Raw genomic sequence first — 22,422 nt, forward strand, 5'->3', positions numbered from 1 at the left:
CTTAAATATTTAATTGCCATAGTCACTCGTAATATCTCAACTCCATTAATAATGCCTGACACTTAAATACCCTGTTAGTAATGTCTAGTAGCTGGGAATTAGCTGTTTACAGTGTCTGCTATAATGTTCATATTGATTTTGGTGTGTTTACATGATAAATATGACCAGTCAATGGTTACTGGTTTCCAGCATTCTTCTAAATATCTTCTTTTGTATTCAACAGAAAAAGGAAACTAAAATAGGTTTGTGACAAGGGAAAGATGAGTAAATGATGACAGACTTTACATTTTGGTGAACTATCCCTTTAATAGTGGCTAATGACTAAATAACTGCATATTAATCAAATTATCAATATATTTGACTAGTACAATAACATCAAACATCAACAGAGTATATACAGTAATCAGAGAGTGAAATTCAATACTTGTTAAAGCCTTGAAGACACTTTTAAGACACTTTCCATACATTAAGACCTTACAACCACTTTAGGTTTTAAAAGAAAACATTGACGACATTTTGACTTACAGTATATAATAAATATTAATGTAAGAAACTAATCATAAACTAAAACTTTATTCATACTGATACAAATCTATTAAATCTAGCTAATTCCGCAGGTTGACACCTTTAGAACTGCAGAAATAACAGTGTCGCTCTCATGACAGCAGTAAACAAAGCAGCATGATGTCATATCTAGCAGGATATTATTGATTTAATAAACTACACAGCATTCTGATAATTACAGATTTTTCAGGCAAACTTTAGCACACAACCATCAATGATAAATAAGTTATTACTTTGCAAAATAGCATTTTAGACTTTTAAATACTTTTTAAGGGCTTTAAATGTTTCTACATTAATTTGAGTTTTAATACTTTAAGACGCCGTGGACACTCAGATTAAAGAAAAGCATCAAACATGGCCGCTACAAACAAACCAGTGTGTTTTACTAAACTCATGTATATGCTGTGTGTGTGTGTGTGTGTGTGTGTGTGTGTGTACCTTTTGGCCTCCTCTAGACGACACAGATATTGATAAGCCACATTCTGAATCCTCTGTTCGTCCATCTCTTCTGCGGTCAGACGCTCATCTGAAATACATTTTGTTAAGCAGTTTTTTTAAATCGCAATATCTAGGCCCACACTGAATCTGCGCGCGCAGAATTCCGCAGATGTTTAGCCCATCATTAATTCTGTTTATTTACTTGAGTAAATGTGTAAATCTGAATTTATTCAGTTTTATTTCAGTAATGTATTACTTTTTATTTCATATATTAAGGTTTTAGTTATGATACTCGGCTGGATACTCCCAAAATAATTCTGCAGAAATCCGGATATTTTTACCAAAATTCTCAGCAGAAATAGCAAAAAACGTCTGCAGATTCTATCTGGCCCTGCCAATATCTCTGAGCTAGTTATTCACAGTTAAAATCAGAATTATTAGCCCCCACATTGAATTTTTTAATGATGTTTAACAGATTCAGAAAATGTTCACAGTATGTCTGATAATATTTTTTCTTCTGAAGAAAGTCTTATTTGTTTTATTTCGGCTAGTTTAAAAGCCATATTAAGGTCAAAATTATTAGCCCCTATAAGCTAAACATTTTCTTGATAGTCTACAGAACCATCATTATACAATAACTAATTACTAATTACCCTAACCTGCCTAGTTACCCTAATTACCCTAGTGAAGCCTTTAAATGTCACTTTAAGCTGTATAGAAGTGTCTTGAAGAATATCTAGTCTAATATTATTTACTGTCATCATGACAAAGAGAAAATAAATCAGTTATTAGAGATGAGTTATTAACACTATTATGATTAGAAATGTGTTGAAAATATCTGCTCTCCGTTAAACAGAAATTGAGGAAAAAAATAAATAAGAGGGGCTAATAATTCTAGGGGGCGAATAAATCTGACTTCAACTGTATTTGTAATACTTGCAGAGTTACAGACACAAAAATTCTAGTATGATACTGTACGTGATTGGAAGCGTCCCAGAATGCCAGAAATTAATGAGTGAATTATTGGGATGATTGAAATTGAGTGAATGCTGGAAAGATTAAATAATGAGGGAGAAGTACATAGAAAATGGGATAATCTCTGGCAACATCTAAAATTGGGATAAATGAGTAAATTAGGTACCACAACCTTAATTTCCATACACATTTTCTTTGTTTGACAGGTGTTTGAATATGTAACATGCATGATATGTACAGTATGTGTAGTGTGTGTTCTTTGTTCTGGGCTGTTGAACAATAAAAACTTTGGAAAAGGTGTTCATAAGCTTCACAATGGAAACTCCATGCAATCATTGTGCTAGATTTTGTTTCCAGACCATGTTCTTCAGGCACAAAAACGTTATTTTTTGAGGAACAGAACAAACAACCGGGTTTCAGAATATACACATCTTATTTGTTTATTTATTTTTTACATGTTTATTTAAAGTTATCAGAATGAATCTACAACGAGCATCCTAAAATAGAATCAAAGGCAAGTTTTACAAAGACTGCACTACGAGTTAGTCCAAATGTACAACAAATACAAATTATAAGCAATAATAGCAAACAGGTTAACTAATCATTTACTAAATAAATAAGATTTTTTAAGAGGACTATACACAGGTAACTATAATGTCGCCTAGCACACATATGAGCTCAGCAGTTAAATTCCAAAATAATATAAAGACATCTTAAATACTTTTTTATCATGTACACTTTACATAAAACACACACAAAACATAGATTTTACTCCCACTTTTGAAGGGTTTCCACTGGCAAATAAAACAGATTTCACTAATAGGCAAACCAATCTGAGTGTGAAAATCACATCATGTTGTTGCCATCTTTCTTGTAATTTTTACTCTGTCTCTGAATAATCTCGTGTCATTCTGACCCTCGTCTAAAAAAAAGTGGACTAATATACAGAAGAAAAATAATAATATATAACTGTGAACATTCATAAATCAACTTTCCTATTTATTTTTGTGTTTTTTTCATAATAAAAAAATTCCGTGAATAAAAATAAACAATTTTTCAGACATTGATTTTTGAAAGAAAAAATTGTTTATTGTAATCACTCAGGGCTATAAAAAAATAAAAATTAAAAAAAAATTGTTAAGAATCAATTCAATTTAAAATTATATGTAGAGATACTTTTCAGGATGTAAAAAACACATTTATTGCTTCATATTTTCAAGGGTTTCCACTGGGAAACTGCATGGGACAATACCGTTTTCAAGGTTTGGAGAAGTCAAGGTTTTAAAACCACCAAAGTTTTCTGCACAACCTTCCAAAGGTACGTGTAAGATTTTTTATTTACTTTTTTGTTAGTTTGTTTGTTTGTTTGTTTGTTTTTTAGGACAACAGTATCTTCTGCAGAAAAAATATCCAAAGACGCCGTTTTAAATAGTAAAGAAATCTGTTTTTGAAACTAATGAAGACAGCAGAAGTCAAAGATTCATTTATATCATTTAGCCTGACATGTTTTACTGCTCTAAAATATTATAAATCTTTAAAAATCTTTAAAAAAAAAAAAAGTATTGTTTTCAAAGGGGAAAAAATATTTATGTTTTACCCAGACATTTAAAAAGAATATATTTTAGAGCAGTAATCACAATACCGTAATATTTTTATCCAGGGCCATCATACCACGCTTCAGAAGCTTATACCGGCCCATGCCTAGTAAACACTTGCAAATAAAGCACAGATTTTGCTAATAGGCAAACTAATCTCTGTGTAAAAATTACATCGTGTTGTAGCCATCTTTCTGTTCATTTTACTATTTATTCCCTGAATATTTGAGGTAAAGCTGTAGTCACACTTTATCATTAATATAAATTCAGAAAAGTGTTCTTTGCAAATTCTAAGCATGGAAATCATATTAACTTTAGCAGCCAATGACTATTAGAGTACAACATTGTCCTCAGTCAATTAAATAGTGCTAATGTTGTGTTGAAGTCATACAAGCCATTTCAGACCGAATATTCAAAGTAGCAGTATAGGAACCGTGTCACTGCTCAAAAATGAAGGAAGGTGGGAATATAACACCACCTCAAGCTCTGATTAATCACAGCTAAACCGTGTCATTCAGACCCTCATCTAAAATAGTGGATTAAAATACACAGGGAAAATAAATAAAACACATCTAACGTTATGGCAGTTCATATGTTGACTTTCTTCTTTGTTTACGCGTTTCTTTCGATGTAAAATATAATCTATTTGCCTGTGCTCGATCTGCCACAGACTGGGCCTCATATAAACCCTTCAGAAATCGCAACGAACGTCTATTTTGATGAAATGATTATTCCTGTGAATGTTTTAATGTCGGTACTTACAAACAGAGCGTTGCTGAACACCGTCGCCCATCTCTGTACGTTACAGCTTCAGTCGATATCTGAATAAGTTAATTGATCAATCAATCAATACAAACACACGCTGTTGTGGATAATCCCTGATATTCTCCTCAGAAAACCGTTACTGTCTGAAAGCTCGAATTACTGACACTCTCAGTTTAAAAAATCTGTAACACATCTATATCTACAACTGAAATTAAACTTTAATTCGCCTGTGATTGATAATTACACGATTAAATGCGGCTTGGAAACGCGAGTCCTGTGGTCTGTCAGTTGTTTATGGTTTTGAAAATCCCGCCCGCGTCTCATTGGACGGCGAATGGCTCCACCCACGTAATCGCGGCGGCGCGCGGGGCTGTGCATTATGGGTGTTGTAGTTTGAGTAAGCTGTCAAACAGCAGACCTCTGAAAAGTCACCGTGTTCAGATTGGTTTGACAAGGGAAATATTTTTGCTTCAGATTTACTAAATAGCAGCGTTGAGATTTATACTTATCAAGAAGTTCTTTCTTCTTCAGGGATTGTTTTTTTTTTTTTTGCATAATGATTATAATTTGATTGTAAAAAGCATCTCTGATAAACCGCTTTACTTAATAAGCATTATCTTACTCATAACTCTTAAAGCAAGTTTAAAAACTGTACTTGGTGGTATCAGTGTCTTAGATAAAAAAGGTAATAACTTGCATATTAGACAGAGTCTAATTCAAAATAGCAGTTGTTTCCTGAAAGCCATTTTGAAATGGAAACAAACTTTTTCTTTACCTTTTAGATGATATTTGGTCAACAAGTAATAGGCTTTTACTTCCAAATATGGAAAAAAAAATAACTTCAAAACATTACAAAGGTACTATCTCTGAAATATATTTATTAATACATTTAAAACAGACATTTCCACAATGCTCCTTTTGTAGCACGGAGCCTGAAAGTCTTCTACATCTATTTTTGTACTTGTGAATTTTCTCATGATTTTTGGAAACAGGTTTCAGGGTTGATTTTTTATTCATTTCACAAAATAATTAACTTTGATGAATGCATGATTCTTTTTTGAATTGTAAAACTGGTTATATATATAATGTGGTATTTTTTATTTAATGTATGTTCTGCATCACTAAGTTTTGTATGACTTCTACATATGTTATCATACAACCCTGTATGCTTGCCAGTTATGCTTCAATAAAAATAAAAAAGTAAAAGCGAATTCTTTTAAAAGTCATCGTGTTCATTGTAAACCATAAATATAAATTTACATAAATAGATCTATAGAGGATGCAAATGTTCATGTAAAAATGCATCCTTTTTTTATACTTTTTTTTTCGCTGACGTCAGACATCAGACCTGTTGATAAAAACCAGAAATGCAATCATTTTTAACTATTTAATCTGTTTGATTATATTATGTCACCCTTATTTTTATATGAAAATTTCAAGTCAAGCTTTTTTTTATATTTTCACAATAATTTTTGTGTAAAATAAGAGTTGCGACTTTTAGAGAGGGACTCTTTATGTTAATAATTTTAAGAAAAAAACGTCCCCAAATAAACATACAAACTTTATTTTTCAGAGATAACTTGGGAAGTTAGCTATCAATAAAAAAATATCAGTTTTGTTAAAAAATATATTTGATATATATAATAGGTTTCACACATTAAAAAATATAGTAAATTACAGTAAATACAGTAGTGTTTTTTAACTTTACTATAGTAAAGTACTGAAACTAAACTTGATTGTTGCTACAGTAACACAACAACAGTAATACAAACAAATGTAATACTGTAGTTTTCTATAAGTATATACTACAATACAACACATTTCACTGTGGTAAAAACTAAAGTATGCTGTGTTTGTTAGAGTTTATCAGTTCACTATAGTTAATAGATTAATATTAATGTATTTCAGTATGATGGAGCAAATAGTTGTTCAAACTATAATATAATACACTTTAGTATCAACTATAAATGATAATGGTGTTGTTTTTATACCTGGGGTCTCTTATCCGAATAAAATAACGCAGATTATCACAGAAGAGGAAGCCATGTTTACGTGTTACGTCACGTTTCCATGGCGACGGATGTAAATCCGTGACCCGCACCTGCTCAGGTAAGAGAGAAAGACTCACACACACACACACACACACACACACACACACCTGTCCGTCTGCTCTGATGTGTGTGTTTATATTGAGCAGCTGATGTCTACAGAGAGACAGAGATGAACATCAGACATGAGGAGCCGCACCGGAAACACTCTTCATCATCATCATACTCATCTTCATCATCATCATCATCGCCATCTGGATTCAGTCGTGTAAGTGCGGCTCTTAAACACACACGCACACACGCACACACACATTCTCTCTGCTATAGTTATTACTAAAGTATTTGAGAGTGGTCAGTGTGTGGTCATACAGTGTGTTTGCAATGCGTGTGTGTGTGTGTGTGTTTGCTGTGGTAACTGTGTGTGTGTGTGTTTAGTGACACTCTAGAAGCTGATGAATGATTCATTAGTGAAGTGTGAATCCTTTCTGCCAGTAACACACACTTTAAAACTGAACACAAACTGCTGGAGTGTGTTATTATGGTCCTGCATTCTGCACAGTCAGCTCCGGCTCATTCATAACTTATATTATGAGTGTGTGTGTGTGTGTGTGTGTGTGTGTGTGTGTGTGTGTGTGTGTGTGTGTGTGTGTTTTAAGCCAGAAGAGATATAATTGAAGAACACATGATCCATGATCCTTCTGTGAACTTGTAATTATTGTCTTCATAATAATAGTTATTATAGCGTACAGCTTTAATAACAAATGTGTAATAACCATGTGTGTTTGTTGTGTATTTATACGAGTGTGTATTTGTATATGTCAGTGCGTGTAGGTTTATGTGTGTGTTTATGTACAGTATATGTTTGTGCGTGTGTTTATGTGGTTTATGTATTTGTGTGTGCGCAGCGCGTTTGTGTGTCAACTTATATGTTGTAAATGTTTGTGTGTGTTTATGTATGTTTGTGTGTGTACAGTACATTTGTGTATTTGTTTGTTTCTGTATGTGTATTTATTTGTGTGTGCATATGTGTTTATGTGAGTATATGCTGTATGTGACACATATATATGTATCTACACTCACCGGCCACTTTATTAGGTACATCTAACTAGTACCGGGTTGGACCCTTTTTTAGAACTGCTTTAATCCTTCATGGCAGAGACTCAACAAGCTACTGGAAATATTCCTCAGAGATTTTGCTCCATATTGTCATGATAGCATCACACAGTTGCTGCAGATTTGTCGGCTGCACATCCATGATGCCAATCTCCCGTTCCACCACATCCCAAAGCTGCTCTATTGGATTGAGCTCTGGTGACTGTGGAGGCCATTTGAGTACAGTGAACTCATCGTCATGTTCAAGAAACCAGTCTGAGATGATTGAGCTTTATGACATGCTGCGTTATCCTGCTGGAAGTAGCCATCAGAAGATGGAGACACTGTGCTCATAAAGGGATGGACATGGTCAGCAGCAATACTCAGGTAGGCTGTGGCGTTGATGCTCAATTGGTACTAATGGACCCAAAGAAAATCTCCCCCACACCATTACACCACCACCACCAGCCTGAACCGCTGATACAAGGCAGGATGATCCATGCTTTCATGTTGTTGAGGCCAAATTGTGAGCCGAGCATCTGAATGTGTCAGCAGAAATGGAGACTCATCAGAGCAGCAACGTTTCTCCAATCTTCTATTGTCCAGTTTTGGTGAGTCTGTGTGAATTGTAGCCTCAGTTTCCTGTTCTTAGCTGACAGGAGCGGCACCCGGTGTGCTCTTCTACTGCTGTTGCCCATCCGCCTCAAGGTTGGCCGTGTTGTGTGTTCTGAGATGCTCTTCTGCAGAGCTCGGTTGTAGCGAGTGCTTATTTGAGTTACTGTTGCCTTTCTATCAGCTGGAACCAGTCTGGCCATTCTCCTCTGACCTCTGGCCTCATCAACAAGGCATTTGCGCCCACAAAACTGCCGCTCACTGGATATTTCCTCTTTGTTGGAGCATTCTCTGTAAAGCCTAGAGATGGTTGTGCGTGAAAATCCCAGTAGATCAGCAGTTTCTGAAATACTCAGAGCAGCCCGTCTGGCAGCAACAACCATGCCACGGTCAAAGTCTCTTAAATCCCCTTTCTTCCCCATTCTGATGCTCGCTCTGACCTGCAGCAGATCCTCTTGACCATGTCTACATGCCGACATGCAGTGAGCTGCTGCCCTGTGATTGGCTGATTAGAAAGTTGTGTTAACGAGCAGTTGGACAAGTGTACCTAATAAAGTGGCCGGTGAGTGTATGTAACTACAGTATATACAGTATATGTTTACATATATGTGTGTGCATGTATGTTTAAGTGTTTGTGTGTATGCATGTATATACAGTACTGTATGTGTTTATGCATGTATGTATTTATATATATGTGTGTGTGTGTGTGTGTGTGTGTGTGTGCTCATCAGGCTGCTCATCATGCGCTGTGATCTGCTGTGAGTTGATGGCCTCTGATGGGTCTACAGTCAGAGATGTTGATCAGAAACAGAAGCAGAAGCAGAATAAAGCAGATGTGGAGGATTCAGATGCTCAGGTGCAGATACACAGACTGACCACTGCAGGACACGCGGCGCTGCGGAGCAGAGATTATCATGCAGCGCTGCAGCACTTCAAGAGCGCATTCAAAACCGCCAGCAAGGTCAGAATACACACACACACACATTCACACGTATGTGTTAGCACTGTTGCCTCACAACAAGAAGGTCACTGGTTTGAGTCCTGGCTGGGTCAGTTGGTGTTTCTGTGTGGAGTTTGATTCAATTGATCAACTAAACTGGCCGTAGTGTATGAGTGTGTGTGTGTGTGTGTGTGTGTGTGTGTGTGTGTGTGTGTGTGTGTGTGTGTGTGTGTGTGTGTGTGTGTGTGTGTGTGTGTGTGTGTGTGTGTGTATGTGTGTGTGTGTGTGTGTGTGTGTGTGAATGTGGGTTGCAGCTTGAAGGGCATCCTCTGTGTAAAACATGCAGGAGTAGTTGGTGGTTCATTCTACTGTGGCGACCCCTGATGAACAAAGGGACTAAATCGAAGGAAACTGAATGAAATAATATATACTAGCTATAATGATTTAAAATAATAATAATGAAAATTCTAAACAATAATAATAATACTGTGCATCGTGCGCGTGTGTGTCAGCAGAGAGAGCGGCGTGTACGCAGGGCCTGTGCACTGAATCTGGGCGCTGCATATGTGGAGTCTGGAGACGCACAGAAGGGTCTGGAGGTGTTGATGCGTCTGCAGCCAGGAGCGAGAGGACAGCGCATGGCAGACCTGCAGTTTAACCTGGCCACGGCACATGAGGCGCTGCAGGAGCTGGAACAGGCCAAAACACACTACCAGCAGGCGGCGCAGCTCTACAGATCACAGGGAGATGCAGATGCAGAAGGAGACGCATGCTGCAGACTCGCACACTGCCAGCAGCTCACACAGGTCTGCATGACACACAACACAACATTATCATTAGCCTTACTGTGCATTACAGATCGAGGCATTACAGGTCTTTGTGTGTGTGTGTGTGTGTATGCATGTATATGTATTCAGGAGTGGACTGAGGCTGCAGAGAGTCTCCAGCGAGCGGCTGAGAGCTACAGAACGGCTGGAAACGCATCTGCTGCTGCGCTGGTGCTGAAGGATGCTGGGAAGCACATGCTGCAGAGCGGCTGCTGCGCTCGTGATGACATCATCAGTGTGCTGACCGACAGCCTGGAGCTCAGCGCACACATACAGGACCAGGACACACGCGGTAACTCTACACTCACCAGAAACAGAACTATAATCATCACCATAATCATCACTATAATTTTAATAATAACTATAACCAGAACTATAAATTATACAAGTATAACCACTCTAACTATAACCACTATATGACCATAACCATAACCAATTATAACCATAATTATAACTATAACTAAAACCACAACCATAACTTTAATTATAACTATAACCACTATAAGTATAGCATATAAATATAACTCCTATAACTACAACCACTATATGACCGTAACATTAACTATATTTATAACCACCATAACTATAACCATAACCACCATAATTATAACCACAACCATAACTATAACCATAACCTTAACTACAACCTCTATAAGTATAATTTAACCATAATTATAACTATAACCATAACTATAACCACAACCATAATTATAACAATAACCACTATATGTATAGCATATAAATATAACTACTATAACTTTAACCACTATATGACCATAACCAGAACTATAATCATAACTATCATAACACTAACTATAACCATAACCACCATAACCATAACCATCATAATTATAACCATAACCACCATAACCATAACTATAACCATAACCACCATAACTATAACCATAACCACCATAACCATAGCCATAACCATCATAACTATAACTATAACCACTATAACCATAACTATAACTATAACCACCATAACTATAACTATAACCACCATAACTATAACCATAACCATCATAACTATAACCATAACCACCATAACTTTAATTATAACCACTATAACCATAACTATAATCATAACCACCATAACCATAACTATAACCATAACCACCAAAACTATAACCATAACCACTATAACCATAATCACTATAACTTTAACTATAACCACTTTAACCCTAACTATAATCTTAAACACCATAACCTTAACTATAACCATAACCACTATAACTATAACCATAACCACCATAACTATAACCATAACCACCATACCTATAACCATAACCATCGTAACTTTAACTATAACCACTATAACCCTAACTATAATCATAACCACCATAACCATAACTATAACCATAACCACTATAGCTATAACCATAACCACCATAACTATAACCATAACTAAAACCATAACCACTATAACTTTAACTATAACCACTATAACTTTAACTATAACCACTATAACCATAACTATAATCATAACCACCATAACCATAACCACTATAACTATAACCATAACCACCTTAACTATAACCACAACCTTAACCTTAACTACAACCTACATAAGTATAACTTTAACCATAATTATAACTATAACCATAACCACTATAACTATAACCTATAACTATAACCACAACCATAACTAAAAATTATAACCATAACCACTATAAGTATAACCACTTTAACTATAACCACTATATAACCATAACATAACTATAACCATAACCACCATAACTTTAACCATAACCTTAACTATAACCTCCATAAGTATAACTTTAACCATAACTATAACTAATTATAACCATAACCACTATATGACCATAACCATAACTATAACTATAACAATAACCACCATAACTATAACCTTAACTATAACCTCCATAAGTATAACTTTAACCATAACTATAACTATAGCCATTATTGCTATAACTATAACCATAACTATAACCACAACCATAACTATAACCTCCATAAGTATAACTTAACCATAACTATAATCATTATTGCTATAACTATAACCACACCCGAAACTATAATTATAACCATAACCACTAAAAGTATAACCATGTTAACTATAACCACTATATGACCATAACCATTACTATAACCATAACTATAACTACAATCACAAGCATAACCACGACATAATCACACTGTGTGTGTGTGTGTGTGTGTGTGTGTGTGTGTGTGTGTGTGTGTGTGTGTGTGTGTGTGTGTGTTCAGGGAAGCTGCTGAACGATGTGGGCTTGAGTTTCTCTCAGATGCGTCTGTTCTCCGAGGCGTGTGTGTGTTATGAACAGGCTCTTCCTCTGGTCTCCGCTAAACCGCAGCGGCTGGCGGTGGTGCTGCAGAATCTGGGGGCTGTTCACAACACTCAGGGTCAGTTCCAGCAGGCGCTGCGCTTCCACAGAGAGGCAGCCGCGCTGCACGGTGAGCAGGAAAATAAACACACACTTCACATTTCTGGGCTTCTCAATCGGTGCTTTCAAAATACAGCACTTTTCTCCATTTCTGATCCAAGAGTTTGCAGTTTTGATGGAACCTACACTGCAAAAAAAGCTTTTCTTACTTAAGATACGCCTGCTTATACTTCGTCCAGAAAGTTTGTATGTTTGAGCTCATCTTGTACATCTCCATCTGTTCCGCAGGTTCTCAAGGCAGCCGTGGTGCTCAGGGTCGCTGCTTCAGTAATCTGGGCTTCGCTCTGGTGGAGCTGGGAGAACTGGAGGAGGCCTGGGAGAGTTACACACACGCACAACAGGCCTTCAGAGACACTGGTACACACAACAAACACACTCACTCACTCACTCACACTCACACATACACACACTAACGCACACAATCCGTGTCTCCCCCAGATGATCCGTGCGGTCAGTATCAGGTCAGTGAGGGTCTCGGTGGTATTAAACTCCAGATGAAGGACCCAGAACGAGCCGCTGTTCACTATCAGGACGCCTTGCGGATGCTCTGCAGGTGTCAGGTCAGATACATCAACATATTACACAATGTTGTTTTATATATACATGTACAACCCTAAATCAGAAGTGTGAACAGTATGGAAAACACTATTAAAAAGACGATTAAGTCTTGTACTTAATCGCAGACAATATGAACACTTCACGTCATGTGTAAATCTCCATCCCCTCCTGTCATTCAGAGCCACAGAACACTCCAGAAACAGAGACAGGAGCAGTTTAGGGCAGTGATCAGGTGATGTGATGTGACACAGGTGATGTCAGCAGGTGATTGTGATTATGATCTGCTACAAAAGCAGCGTCAGTAAAGCTCTAGTCCTTTAGGAGCAGAGATGGGTCGAGGATCGCCAGTTTGACAACAAATAGGAGAGAAAATGAGTGAAATGTGTAAACACAATGATCCTCAGAGAAAGAGAGGAGGACATGAGGATATTTCACCTTCAACAGTGCAGAACAGCATTAAAGATTGAAGGAATCTGGAGGAGTTTCAGTGCGGAAAGGACAAGAGCGCAAGCCTACGCTGAACAACCGTGACCTCCGACCCCACAGGGGGCGCTGCATCAAGAGTCCTCATTCATCTATAAGCCAGATCAGCACATGGGCTCAGTCAGGACTGCTGCGGTAAACCTTTGACAAGTACCATAATGCAGAGTCACATCCACAAACGCCAGTCAAAACTGCACTGTGCCAAAAGGAAGCCCTATGTTAACAGTGTCCAGAAGCGCCGTCCACTTTTTGAGCTTGGAGGCATCTGGGATGGAGCATCACACAGTGTAGATGTCTACTGTGCTCAGTAAAGCAGTGCTTCAGGTGTTTTATTTGAGAGAAATGGACACCGTATGCTCTGGACCCAAGCAGAAGAGGATCATCCAGACTGTGACCAGCAGCAAGTCCAGAAGCCAGGCTCTGTCATGGTCTGGGGTTGTGTCAGTGCCCTTGGCAAAGTTGACATGCTCTTCTGTGATGCTCCATTAGTGCTGAACAGCACAGAGAGATTCTGGAGCTAAATGTGCTGCCTTCTTCTCCAGGAACGCCCATGCACATGACAGAGTTCTGCTGCAGAGGAAGAGGAGACAGGTACCGGACTGGCCTGCCTTCAGCCCCGACCTGTCTCCAATAGAGAATGTGTGACGCATTTTGAAGCACAGAATTTGACAATGAAGACCCCGTACTGTTGCCCACCTTAAAGGGTCACAAAACACATGTGTTGAGCTGTTGACAGTCGTATATGTGTCCCACACTGCTATTAACACTGTTAGGACACACATACTTCACTAAAGAGTGAAAATCGGTTGTTTTTGCGTTGTTTCGAGCAAATTCGTTCTTCTGGTTTGAAACAAATTTTTGAAGCTGTGTCACGCCGATTAGGTAATTGCGTGTATTCCAGCGTGTAGACTGGCTGTCTGTAGCTGCGAGTGCATCGTGACGTCTCTGAGTGTGCTGCATTCATTCATAAGTATGGCTTGGTACAAACCAATCAGCGCGCTCTATTGTGTATGCAGTGCAGCTTCATTAATTTGCATGATCGCTTCCAAGACTGTTTTACCTGTACAGTGTTCAGACGGCAGAGAGACGACATGTTGTGTTGCCAAAACAACTGGGAGAAGAAGAATTGTTTGGAGATACGGGTCGTCAGGGTTGCGTTTATAATGTGCTGCAGGTTTTGTTTTCATTTTCCGGCTATGAGAGCGCAGCTGGACTCACGTGTGGATTACAGTGCACACGACACGCTGCAGAAATACGTGTCTTAGGAGCATTGTTTACCCGTGAGCTTTTCTCATCTGGAAATGGTGAAATCCTCATTTGCTGCTCGTCTCCTTTTAATAAAGACGCAGCTCCAGTTAGTGTTGATTGTCCTGTCTCTACAGATTTGGTAAGTGATCAGCATCTTTGTTTGTTTATTCAGATGGCAAAGTATCATCAGCAGTACTCTTCCAGTGTTTAAAGTAAGACCCTAGTCAAATGATTTCTAAGTTAATAAAGTTTACCGCACGTTTATATCACTACAATATTACAGACTGAGAGATCTGCTGTAAATGCTGCTCTCCGAGTGTAAACATGTAAACACCACAACCAAACTATTACCGCCGTGTAGGATTTTCACCGCATTTTGTGGCAGGAATAACACACACAGCTTTCTGACGCTACCCACCGAGTGCATCCAAGTTACAGAGAAATGCGGAGGGTTGTTTTCTCTCATTCGCCGTGCGGTATCAAACATTGCATGAAAAACACACGCTTCCAGCAATTCCTCAAATCAAATATCTCGTTTGTCACGAGGGACATGAATGAAATTCCTGAATAAAAGAGCCAAACTGCAGTTAAACTCCACCATTTAATCATTTGTTTAATAATTGGATTACTGATGTCCATGTAAACACAGTCACTGTCTTTCTCCCCTGCATCTGTGTGTTGTTTTGCCTCTGTGAAAATCAGCGCGTGCCCAAACCAACACTCCCATTTTTATGCTAATGTTTATGCACCTTTCCTCCTCTGACACGCCCCCCTAAACAGAGCTGGACACGCCCACTTTCCTGACTTTTTCCAAACTAGAGGTGTGAAAACACCCTGCTGAGACAAGGGGGGGTTACGTGGCTCTTTAAGCTGAATAATAGTGTCTTGAAGAATATCTAGTCTAATATTATTTACTGTCATCATGGCGAAGAGAAAATAGATCAGTTATTAGAGATGAGTTATTAACACTATTATGATTAGAAATGTGTTGAAAACATCTGCTCTCCGTTAAACAGAAATTGGGGAAAAAATAAACAGGGGGGTGAATACTTTTGACTTCAACTGTAATTGTGAACTTCATCAGCACATGCCTTCATCTTGTAGAGCCATTTCTGCAATGAAACACACCTCATATGCCGGCGGTTCTGAGGACGGCACTGGACTGTAGGCTGGAAGCAGGCCCGGATTGGCTAATCGGGAGAACCGGGAGAATTCCCGGTGGGCCGGTCCGTTTTTTGACCATGAGGGACAATGTCCCTAGCTCCAGAATCTGTTGCTCTCAGCAGTCACACTTTTTAAATTTATTTATTTATTTACTTGACCACAGCCTTCTTATCATTATTTTACCGCAGCTATTTTCTATTTTCTCAGCCTGCAGGTTAATGATGATATAAGTTAGATGAGTCACCTCTCAATGTGCAGCTGTTGTGGTCCAGTGGTTAGCATGTTAGGTTACGATGCTACCGATCTGGGTTTGACTCTCGTCTGAGTAATTTATTTTTTTATTTTTTTATTGTTAAGACATATAATGCTGTTAGGGTTGTTGAACATTTGAAGTTCTAAAGCAGCTGTTTTCCCCAAAAAAAAAAAAAAAAAAAAGACGTGATAGTGTAATTAGAAACTGAATTGGAAATGACCTTAATTTAATAGTCGTGAACTGAGGTGGGCCGGTCTGAGGCTTGAAACTCCAGGGCTGAAAAGAAGTCTCACTCGGGCCCTGGCTGGAAGAGAAAAGACTGGATGCGGATGATCAACATCATCATCACTGACCACTGCAGGAGGCACTGAACTCATGTGGATCACCATCAGACGCTTCCTCTGCAGGAGAAGAAAAACAGAGCAAACATCAGCGAGAGCTCTGCTGCATTCTGATTCTGATCGGCTCATGGTCACTCAGACTTGCAGGAAGAATGGGACAAAATGACCCCTGAAACACTTCCTCACTTGATGTTGTGTAAAGGAACGGCAACATTACAAACTGGTAAATGCTTTACTGATGCTGCTTTACTGATGTATTGAAAAAAACAAAATTGTAATATATGTTTATCCTGAAAAAAAAAACAATAAAAGTCTTGAGAAACACCGTTAATCATGTTTGCTGTGTTGTCTGCAATCAAATACATGTCAAAGTAAATCTGGAAATCACTTCTTTCTTTTTTATTTGCATTTTCCACACTGTCCCAACCTTTTCTGATGTGGGGTTGTTTCATATTTCCATGATTTTAGCATCTGAGTGAGCGATTCATCTATAAACACAGTCACGGCTTTGTTAATGAATCAGTTGGGTTGTATGAATCATTTCAATAAATGATTCAGTGAAATGGTGTGCATGTGTGTGTGTGTGTGTGTGTGTGTGTGTGTGTGTGTGTGTGTGCAGGATGTGTCCAGTTCAGTGCAGGAGCGTCTGGTCAGTAAACTGAGTGAAGCTTTACAGCAGAAGCTGATCCTGCAGCAGGTATAACACTAATGACTATTGCAGTTTGAAATACATCTTTGTCATGTCTCAAAAGTATTTTATTTTTATTTATTTTTACTTTTTTTACTACAATCAATATTTTTAAAAATTAATAGTATCAAATTTCTTCTATGAAGACAGAATTTATTGTCATTTTTCTTTATTTTACAGTGAGATTCTGCAATAATAGTTCTCTTTTTTTGTCAATTATAAATCATATAATGATATTTTTTGTAGTTCTGATGCAGTGATCACAGAATTGGAGAAAACTGCTCAAATAGTGCATCTTAAATAAGCACAGAGCTGTTTCTCTTTCTAAATGGCGGCTGCAGTTGTGTGTTACTCTGCTGTACGTGGTGCAGCCGCTCTCACCGTCACTGATGCTGATCTTCATCTGTCCCTCAGAGAGCAGCAGCAGCACAGAGACAACACACACGTCGACGGTAACACACACACACACACACTCCTCAGGCAATCCTCATGCTGAACACACTCCTGATGCGCTCTCGTGTGTGTTTGTGCAGGATTACGACTCTGAGACCTGATGTACAGCAGCGGACGAGAGAGGAGACGGATGGAGTAAACACAGAGGGTAAGACACACACACACACACATGCATACTTACACACACACACACACACACACATGCATACTCATACACACACACACACACACATGCATATACACACACATGCATGCATGCACACATATATGCATGAATGTGCACACACACACACACACACTAACTCAATCACTTACACAAATACACAAACAGTGCAGATTCACAAATGATAAACCAAAACACAGATAAGTGTGTGTGTATGTGTGTGTTTGTGTGTGTGTGTGTGTGTGTTCACTCTCAGCAGACAGAAGTCAGCATACAGAACTGATCACGTCTTCAGAGCCGCAGCAGAGTCAAGAGCAAGCAGATCAGCACAGGTCACTGCCAGAGGCCAACAGGTTACAGCACACACACACACACACACACACACACACAAAGCACAGACATGGACACACACACACAAAGTAAAGACACACAAACATTAAAAAACACTCTGGTGTGCACGCACAAACACACACAGACACGCCTAGTCATGTGTGAGTGTCAGATCTGAGATCGTTTTGATTTGTTATTTAATAAACATTGGTAAACACTCGAGTTTAACAGAGGTCATGTGTGTGTGTGTGTGTGTGTGTGCGCATGTGTATCATCAGGAATCTGAACAACACGTATGATAAAGCAGAAGTTCATCAGCAGAACGGCAGCTTACAGCCTCCTGGAGCTCCAGCACACGGTGAGCTTTAACACACACACACACACACACACACACACAACACATACACACAGTGAGCTTTAACAAACACACACAGACACACACACAACACAACACACACATACATACACAATCACGCACATGCAGGCACATACATACACACACACACACCACAAGGTAAGCTTGAACACAAACACACTCACACAAACATGCACACACACAGTGATCTTGAACACTCAACCACAATCACATTCTCACACATTCCACCACAAGGTGAGCCTAAATACTCACACACACACACACACACACACACACACACATGCACACACCACCACACAGTGAGCTTGAACACACACACATGCTGTGAGATTAAATAATTCTCTCTCTCTCGCACACACACACACACACACACACTGTGAGCGTCAATACTCACTCCACCAAGATGATTCATCAATGTTAAAGACACAAGTCAAAGAAAATTGCTGTAACATGCGTGTGTGTTTGTATGTGTGTGTATGTGTGTCTGTGTGTGTGTGCGTGTGTTTGTATGTGTATGTGTGTGTGTGTGTGTTTGTGTGTGTGTGTTCAGGTGATGTGTCAGTGAAGCCAAGGCCGCTGCAGATGAACGGGTACGACTCTTGTTTCCTCACAATTTCTTCACTTTCAACTTTCATATACCCTCAATTAATATCCTTATTACAACTATTATTATTTTGATTATTATTACAATTATTATTATTATTACAATTATTATTATTATAACTATTATTACAATTATTATTAAAATTATTATTATTATTATTATTATTATTATTAAAATTATTATTAGTATTATTATTATTATTAATAATAATAATAATAATAATAATAATAATAATAATAATAATAATAATAGTATCAATAGTATTGTTATTGCATTATTTTTATTATTTTATTATTATTATTACAATTATTGTTATTATTATTATTATTATTACAATTATTATTATTATTCAATATATTATTATTAATAATAATAATAATAATAGTATTAATAGTATTGTTATTGCATTATTTTTATTATTTTATTATTATTATTATTACAATTATTATTATTATTATTATTATTATTATTATTATTACAATTATTATTATTATTATTATTATAATTATTACAATTATTATTATTTTTCAATATATTATTATTATTAATAATAATAATAATAGTATTAATAGTATTGTTATTGTATTATTATTATTATTATATTATTACAGTATTATTATTATAATTATTATATAATTATTATCATTATTATATTATTATCATTATTATATTATATTATAATATATTATATTATATTATATATTATTGTTATATTATTATATATTATTGTTATTATTAGTTATATTATTATTATTATGATCATTATATTATTATCATTATATTAAATATTATTATATATCGTTATATTATGTATTATATATTATTATTATTATTAAACATCACATTTTATGTTAAATGCATCACTTATCACAGAGCTGTTGTTCAAGCTCATTTAAAATCAATACTGCTATATTAATATGTTCAATGTCTTTAACATAACATAACATTCACCGTATTCATGAACGTGTGCAACTCTTGTGCTGATCATGATTACTGTAGAAAATAATAGATTTACCAATGTACCTGTTTCAGTGCACACCCATTGGTCAGGAGCTCAGTGACTTCGCCCACTGACAGAGATGAGGCCACGCCCCTGAAGAGGAGACTGAAGTCTATATTCTGCACAGTCATGTGACATAAACACACTGGCGGAGCTTCCAGACTGAACACAGGAGGAAATCTGTAGCAGACACTGAAGCAGAGGATGAAACTGGACTCATTAATGACGTATTGTACATTTAGAGAGACTTTTAAAGGCTGGATCAGATGTGCTGAACACAAAAGAGACTTTCTTTGTGATCATCAATCATGTATTATATTACGCAGTATTTCATCTCTTCACTCGTTTCTATTTATGAGCAGTTAAAAATAAGGATTGTAAGCCTCATCCACTAATGAAGCACCTACAGATAATATCACAATAAACTTTATATTAAAACTTTTCATCAGTAAGCAGTTTTCCGTCTTCAAACTTGAGCTTTCTGGCTTTATTTTCGCGAAGCACAATGAATAAAGCTCTTAGTTCTGAATAAACCCTAATACCAGCACAGTGACAGTAAACGTGTTATAATCCATATTTTAGGTTCTTACTAAATTTTTTATGGCTTGTATAAGCATTTCACTGCATGTCATACTGTGTATGACCGTGTATGTGACAAATAAAGTTTTCTTTTGACTTTAAAAGTGATTTAAAGGTTGTGTAACCCGAATGTACAGTGTATTTTGCTAGAGCACACTGGTATTCTGCTCAATAGAAGGCTTGAAATAGTAACGGTAAATGGTGAGTGAGTCTCTCCCTCTCTTTCTCCCTCTCTCCCTCTCTCTCTCTCCCTCCCTCTCTCCCAGTCAGTCAGATGAAGTCAGTGTTGAGTTGTGTTTAGTCGGGCTCTTTATCTTGTGTGTTTCCTGAACTCAGATGTGGACCATAAGATAAATAATAATGCTAATAATGATGATGATGATGTCTCGCTCATCATGCTCTTTCTTCCTCACGGATGACACTCGGAAAATCATCAACTTTACAGACTGACTGGAGGATCTTCATTCAGTGCAATGGAAAACCTGGAGTCGGCTGGATATTATCATTATTATAGACGATCCATCTGCATCACGCACCAACAACACTGAGGTGAGCATGGCAGGATTACACTCTCACTTTCATTATTGCAGATATTACAACATGGAAAAATACTATAGTCATTTAATATCTTATATAACTTACTCTAATTATACTAAATATACTGTAGCGTCATGGTGGCACAGTGAGTAGCACAATCGCTTCACAGCAAGAAGGTCACTGGTTTGAGTCTCGGCTGGGTCAGTTGGTGTTTCTGTGTGGAGTTTGCATGTTCTCCCCGTGTTGGTGTGGGTTTCCTCCGGGTGCTTCAGTTTACCCCACAGTTCAAACACATGCGCTATAGGGGAATTGATTAACTAAACTGGCTGCAGTGTATGAGTGTGAATGATTGTGTGTGGGTGTTTCCCAGTGATGGGTTGCAGCTGAAAGAGCATCCGCTGTGTAAAACATATGCTGGATAAGTTAGTGGATTATTCCACTGTGGCGACTCCTGATTAATAAAGGGAGTAAGCAAAAAAGTAAATGAATGGATGAATAAATATTAAATATAAAATTATGCAATTTAATATTAATTATAGTAAATATTGTATTGTTTTTTGAACCATACAACAGTAAAGTACTGGAATTAATCTGCTGTGTTGATTCTACAGTTGCTATGGTAACACAACTATAATAGTTAATTTGTTGTGGTGATTCTACAGTTGCTATAGTAACACAACAACTATATTAATTGATCTGCTGTGGTGATTCTACAGTTGCTATGGTAACAGAACAACTATATTAATTGATCTGCTGTGGTGATTCTACAGTTGCTATGGTAACAGAACAACTATAATGATTAATTGACTGTGGTGATTCTACAGTTGCTATGGTAACAGAACAACTATATTAATTGATCTGCTGTGGTGATTCTACAGTTGCTATGGTAACAGAACAACTATATTAATTGATCTGCTGTGGTGATTCTACAGTTGCTATGGTAACAGAACAACTATAATAATTAATTGGCTGTGGTGATTCTACAGTTGCTATGGTAACAGAACAACTATATTAATTGATCTGCTGTGGTGATTCTACAGTTGCTATGGTAACAGAACAACTATATTAATTGATCTGCTGTGGTGATTCTACAGTTGCTATGGTAACAGAACAACTATATTATTTGATTTGTTGTGGTGATTCTACAGTTGCTATGGTAACACAACTACTATTTTAATTGATCAGTTGTGGTAATTCTACAGTCGCTATGGTAACACAGGGTATATTATACTACAATACACCAAAGTTTACTGAAGTACAAACTAAAAGTCTACTACAGTCTTTATTATTGTTAAATAATAATAATAATAATGCATCTTATTCATACTGCAATTTTCTTACACACAGAGTGCTTTTCTCAAAC

The 22,422-nt window shown here is 37.2% G+C and overlaps 3 protein-coding genes across 49 annotated transcripts in view; 2 read left to right on the top strand and 1 right to left on the bottom strand.

The window, feature by feature from the left end:
- Positions 1 to 4,633, bottom strand: part of iqgap3 (IQ motif containing GTPase activating protein 3) — a 47,948-nt gene extending 43,315 nt beyond the window's left edge. For 2 of the 3 annotated variants that reach the window (XM_087284973.1, XM_087284974.1), the window contains exons 1-2: positions 4,335 to 4,633; positions 1,003 to 1,090 (exon numbers count right to left, since the gene is read on the bottom strand). In XM_087284973.1, the coding sequence (XP_087141099.1) occupies positions 1,003 to 1,090; positions 4,335 to 4,365 (119 nt within the window). In that variant the 5' untranslated portion in view covers positions 4,366 to 4,633. 3 annotated transcript variants of the gene reach the window in all.
- Positions 4,634 to 4,725: 92 nt separating this feature from the next.
- ttc24 (tetratricopeptide repeat domain 24) lies at positions 4,726 to 20,629 on the top strand. Of its 44 annotated transcripts, none has more exons than XR_015512136.1 (15): positions 4,726 to 6,446; positions 6,535 to 6,653; positions 8,821 to 9,050; positions 9,542 to 9,835; positions 9,947 to 10,148; positions 12,086 to 12,292; positions 12,511 to 12,639; positions 12,721 to 12,842; positions 16,949 to 17,026; positions 17,264 to 17,469; positions 17,551 to 17,618; positions 17,893 to 17,986; positions 18,242 to 18,321; positions 18,890 to 18,929; positions 19,976 to 20,629. XR_015512136.1 is itself a non-coding variant. In XM_087288123.1 (15 exons), the coding sequence occupies exons 3-15, from the start codon at positions 8,856 to 8,858 to the stop codon at positions 20,076 to 20,078; spliced, it is 1,653 nt and encodes a 550-aa protein (XP_087144249.1). In that variant the 5' UTR covers positions 4,726 to 6,446; positions 6,535 to 6,653; positions 8,821 to 8,855; the 3' UTR covers positions 20,079 to 20,629. The 44 variants fall into 44 exon arrangements, 21 of the variants coding, with proteins under 21 accessions (XP_087144249.1, XP_087144262.1, XP_087144256.1 ...); XR_015512138.1 differs by having other exon boundaries at positions 17,890 to 17,986; positions 19,976 to 20,392; XR_015512142.1 differs by having other exon boundaries at positions 9,545 to 9,835; positions 19,976 to 20,386.
- The window catches only part of gnrhr3 (gonadotropin releasing hormone receptor 3), a 15,119-nt gene continuing 12,784 nt past the window's right edge, over positions 20,088 to 22,422 (top strand). The window contains exon 1 of one of the 2 annotated variants that reach the window (XM_087286037.1): positions 20,088 to 21,071. The gene's annotated coding sequence lies outside the window, so the exon portion shown is untranslated. The remainder of the gene's footprint in view (positions 21,072 to 22,422) is intronic. The other variant, XM_087286036.1, reaches the window with a different exon arrangement.

The sequence above is a fragment of the Danio rerio genome, chromosome 16, assembly GCF_052040795.2.
Source record: "Danio rerio strain M-AB ecotype USA chromosome 16, GRCz13ab, whole genome shotgun sequence".
Classification (NCBI taxonomy): Eukaryota; Metazoa; Chordata; class Actinopteri; order Cypriniformes; family Danionidae; genus Danio; species Danio rerio.

Bases quoted from the DNA above. Each gene is read 5' to 3' on its own strand.
- ttc24 (XM_087288123.1), top strand. From the start codon at position 8,856: ATGGCCTCTGATGGGTCTACAGTCAGAGATGTTGATCAGAAACAGAAG. The intron at 17,027-17,431 runs GTATAACACTAA...TCTGTCCCTCAG, and splicing joins AGAAGCTGATCCTGCAGCAG to AGAGCAGCAGCAGCACAGAG. The intron at 18,322-18,889 runs GTGAGCTTTAAC...GTGTGTGTTCAG, and splicing joins TCCTGGAGCTCCAGCACACG to GTGATGTGTCAGTGAAGCCA.